The 5,000-nt window shown below is 39.6% G+C and overlaps 1 protein-coding gene across 1 annotated transcript in view; it reads right to left on the reverse strand.

Annotated features, from left to right (window-relative positions):
- LOC137974289 (octopine dehydrogenase-like) overlaps positions 1-5,000 on the reverse strand; it is a 32,619-nt gene that overhangs the window by 1,832 nt on the left and 25,787 nt on the right. The window contains exons 2-4 of the mRNA XM_068821171.1: positions 4,655-4,739; positions 1,390-1,745; positions 1-199 (exon numbers count right to left, since the gene is read on the reverse strand). The exon at positions 1-199 is cut by the window's left edge and continues 308 nt beyond it. Coding sequence (XP_068677272.1) covers positions 1-199; positions 1,390-1,745; positions 4,655-4,739 — 640 coding nt within the window. The remainder of the gene's footprint in view (positions 200-1,389; positions 1,746-4,654; positions 4,740-5,000) is intronic.

The following is a 5,000-nucleotide window of genomic DNA, read 5'->3' on the forward strand; positions in this document are numbered from 1 at the left end:
GCTCAGAGGAGATGCGAGAAGGTGTTTCAGTCGATGGAAAAGTAACCTCGATGTTCCACTGTTGCGCTACATCGTTGTCCAAGCAAAGAACTCGAACGCTTGTCCCTTCCTTTGAAGATGCAATTCCAGCTAAGACATGCGCCCCGGCGTCACTTCCACATATAAGCAGCTTAAGAGTGGGTGGGGTGTTTCTGCCCTGCTGTTAAGACAGGAACTTATGCTGTAATCTCACAAGACATCCATAACTGAACTACTTTATAGAATTGCACAAATGCAAATGACAAAAGGAGCCTTATTTTGAGACTGTGTTACGTCACTTTTTGCTTCAACAGGCCGGAAAAGAAACTTAAGGCTACCGATAGCGCTTCGCTATGATGGCCGCCACTGATCTACTTTTTTGGCTCCTCACGCAACTTTTGGGTGACGATCAAATAGAATACCTGCGCAGGACGGGTAAAGTCCACCTGATCCCAAAATATTTTTCTCCTTTAAAAAGTTATCCTTGCAACTGATCGAAGCGCATTGAACCTTTTATTTCTCTTTTTACGAAATGTTGACTTTTCACAAGCGTCAAAACTTAAACAAGACACTAACAACCATTTGTTTCTAGACCAAGTCAGAAGAGGCACTGGTCTACGCCTGATTTGACGTCACGAACTGCTTTGCATTGCATTAAGTCTTTGTAAAAATGGTGCAAAGTAGTTTGTGACGTCAAATCGAGAATAGACTTATGCCCCTTCTGAATAGGCCATTTCCGAGTTCATGTCTGCCTCCTCTTCAAAGCGAGTCTAAGTGCGAAGTCTTTGTGATGGTAATTAGTTCTACTTTACATATGAATAAAAACTAATTTTCATAACAAAAACTTCGCACTTACACTCGCTTTGAAGAGGAGGCAGACATGAACTTGGAAATGGCTTATTGGTCATAAAACAACTAGTTAAATTTTGAAGCTTATGAAAAAGTCATCATTTGGTAAAGAAGAAAAAAACAGAAGGTGTAATGTGTTTCGAAAAGGGGTAAAGGGGAATTTATCGAAAAAATGTTTTTGGGTTAGGTGCACTGCTAATGAGTGCTTTTGTCAAAAAGGAGAAATCGTTTTGTCTTCCAGGATTAGAACCGATTGTGTAGCATCTCAGATCGGAAAACGAGCATCATTACATCCATGCATGCGTGAAAGACATACCGGATTGCTTCATTTGCAAGAGGGGAGGGGAGGCTACATCGCCCGCAAATAGTTTATGAGAATATTTGCCGCACCTGCACTAGTGCTGTTGTTAGGAATACGAGAAATATTTCCAAATACTAATGTTTGGAAATTGACAATCTACAAATTCATAATTATAGATTCACATCGTTCGAAACAGTATCAAACAGATGACAAAAACGTACAAAGAACTTGGAAATGCCCCAAGTTGTTCCCGCACCCGCGAGTCCAGTTGTTCCACCAATGAGACCAGTTGTTGCAGTACTTATGACACCAGTGGCCCCTGCACTCTGACACAGAGCAAATAGACTCCCAGAAGCGACATATCCACCGAAGAACGAAGACTGCACAGCCGCTGCCGCCGATCCAGCAGCAACGCCTGATGCTGTGAACCCAGCAGCACCCAATGCAGCTGTTGCTATAGCCGGAGCAGCTATTACACCTACAGCAGCAGCTCCAACGCCTGCAAGTCCGGTAATTGCCAGCGTCTTTGCAAAAGACCATTTTCCACCTCCTCCTCCTCCTCCTCCTCCTCCTCCTCCTTCTCCTTCTCCTTCTCCTCCTCCTCCTCCTCCTTCCCCTTCTCCTTCTCCTCCTCCTTCTCCTCCTCTTCCTCCTCCTCCTCCTGGTTGAAAACACAAAACAAAGCTGAGTAACTGGGTGTTAAGGAATCTCAACCACAGGTCTTTAAGCGCGTCAGCGCCATTCTAAGTCTTACTGAAATTCGACATCTATGTTTTCAATGCGAAAACAGTGCAAATCTTCTGTATCCTCGAATAAAAACAGTTGTTGATGGCTGAAAGCAGTTTTTGATACCTATGTTTCATTTACCTTTTTCTCTAAAACCTTTGATATTTTGGTCGCCAAAAATGACACAAGCAAGTTAATAACACGAATTTGGGTTTTTTGACAGTTAAGCTGACGTATGGGAAGTTGCCACGGCAACATGAATAAATATAAACAGCCTTTTAAAATCGGTTTTGTTTATTTGCAGAAAATCTGGTCGTTAAATGTTCTTTATAATTTGCATGCAACAAGCTTGTAACGATGCTCACAAGTTGACACTATTTTAACATAATAATTTGACAGAGAGATCTTAATTCTCCCTTGTGGAAGGTTCACTGGAATATATAGAATTTCCTCTGTTAAAGTTCAATTTCTTTTCAATACGCCACTTACTTATTCCTAAACTATTTTCGCGCCAAATTTCGCTAAATTCTAACGAATGGTTCTCGAGAAATAGGCGTATTTCCGAGAAAGCTATTCCGCATTCAATCGCATTTTTTTAACTTACTACGCATGCGCTGCATATAACTGGGTTCTTTCGACAACAAAGAAAAATCTGCGAATTGCAGAGTTCTTTGCATCGCTACCTTTTCTAACATACATTCCTCATAAAAGACTAAAACCATCAAAACACTTTGTTCAATTATGCGGAAAAATAGTACAGAGAGCATTGAGCAACTAAAATGATTGCTTTGTTGAAGTCATGTTTATGTTTTTGCAATCCTTGCACGCGCGCTGCAATGCCTTAGAAAAAGAAACATGTAAACATGTAAAGTATTGTATCCGAAGTAATTTTAGTTACCTTTGGTGCAAGTGCACGAGAAAACCATGGTATGTTTAGTAAACAACAAAGAGTATCTCGCAACCATATGCCTTTGCGCATGTCTTTTACACTTAAGTGTGCCTAACCCGGCTCATCTATTTCTTCTTTGCCCCTACAACAAACATCTCGCTGTTCATATCTCGATGTTTCACGCATTATTAGAAGTAAAGTTACCTAAAGTTAGAAAACCATCTGTCCTTTTGGTCCTCGACAAAGTTGAGAGAGCATACAAAAATTTGGTTTATCAACGGAGTTGATGATGTAAATTGACCACCATACAGAGATTCTAAAAGCTGACGTTTCGAGCGTTAGCCCTTCGTCAGAGCGAATCGGCGAAGGGCTAACGAAGGGCTAACGCTCGAAACGTCAGCTTTTAGAATCTCTGTACGGTGGTCAATTTACATTATCAACTCCGTTGATAAACCAAATTTTTGTATACTACTTCCCCACCGACGCAGCACCACAGTTTCTTTAGAAACTACCCCTTCAAAGTTGAGAGAGGTATGGGTATGGGTTTATTCTCGATCTGACATAATCATTACGTTCAAGTTTACCAAATGTTTTTACAACGGAAAGCAGTTTGTGACGCCAAACCATGAAGGAACCTTTGCCTCTCTAACCTCGATCTTAGGTCAAAATGAAAGCACATTAAGCCAAGTTTCGCGTTAAAAAAGGTTATATTAACCATTTTATTGCAGTCTCAGTGAATCAAGCTGGGCAGAGTTGCTTTTCTAATTAAAAAGACTACAAATCAAAGAACAAATCATATCAAAAGAAAGATCAAAGAAGATCATAGTGCTCAATTGATGTCAGACCACGCACAGCATCAAGGCCGCATTCGAACACAGGCCATAATGATAAAAAGGTGAGTGCTTTCACCACAGCACTCATGGAGACATCTACCTGAGTAGCGTGAAAAGGTTTGAGTTTAGGTGCACGTAAATAACTATGCTGAGCATGATGGTCATAATGATTATTATAAATAAATTTTCAAAAACATAGCCTATCCCAGAAAATTCGAGTGAAATAGTTCTCCGGAACATATAGCTGTGGAAATCAGAATAGAGAGCATTTAAATATCTTGGGGCATTTGACAAGACTTCCTATCGCATAATTTACTAATTTCCGCACGATGCCGCGTAATTCGCACTAAGAGCATAATAGGAGACAATAAAAAAGCTAAAAATTTGTAATAGTTTGCTTTTTAAAGCTTTAAAACGCCACAGTTCAATACAAGTTTACCTCTCAAAGCGACGAAACGGCCTCGAATCAATTGTAACGTGACAGGACCTGAAGGGCTTTGTAGCCTGCCTTAAATAAGTTTTTACCATTCTACCCGAGTGGTATGGTATTTATGAAAGTCGTCTATTGGTGCAGAACAAAAATAATAGAAGGATAGAAGATCCCCACAGAAGAGCTAAAGTTGGGGGTTATACTGTATGCTAAGCTAATTAAGGCTAAAATGTTCTTCGACATTTAATAAATAGTCCACTGTAGAGATATGATCCCTTGTGTTTGACTTAACCAACAACAAATATTTATATATAAAAAAATTAATTAAGAGTGCAGTCTGCCTATTGTTTGTCTGTGTGCAAAACGACTTTTTACCAGTGCAGAAGATAGGTTCAACCCTAGAACCAATAATAGCAGCTACAAATAAGCAAAGAAAAATCGCATAATTTGCCGCATAAATCAGTCATGCAATGCCGCATAATTAATTTTTTTTATCGTACTTTATCAGATGCCCTGTTTCATTACCAATAAACAGTAACGATGTTAACATCGATGACGATGACCATGACGACCATGATTGCTATAATTATCATTATTATTATTATCACCATTTGAAGATGGATCGTTATCTCCAGGCTTAACATCACATTCTTCATCTTCTTTTTCCTCTTCTGCTTCTATTTCTCCTTCTTCCTGTAAAAGTATAATAAATCATTGGTTCAGCTGACTTCTGCATATATCAGCAATTCCTTTACTGTCGTGACTGATTGTTCATTGGTGGACTAGAGTGTGGCGTTGTCCTGCATTTGAAGAGTGCTTCTCGACTAGAGGCCTTTGCGCGTGTCTGTTGTAGTTTTCTTGCATTAATTAGGAAACATATAAAATTATGTCTTTTGGCAAGCCTAAAAGCAGAGCTCTAGATAGTTGTAACACATTAAAAATACTCTCTCTTTA

This window comes from Montipora foliosa, chromosome 10, assembly GCF_036669935.1.
Source record: "Montipora foliosa isolate CH-2021 chromosome 10, ASM3666993v2, whole genome shotgun sequence".
Taxonomy (NCBI): Eukaryota; Metazoa; Cnidaria; class Anthozoa; order Scleractinia; family Acroporidae; genus Montipora; species Montipora foliosa.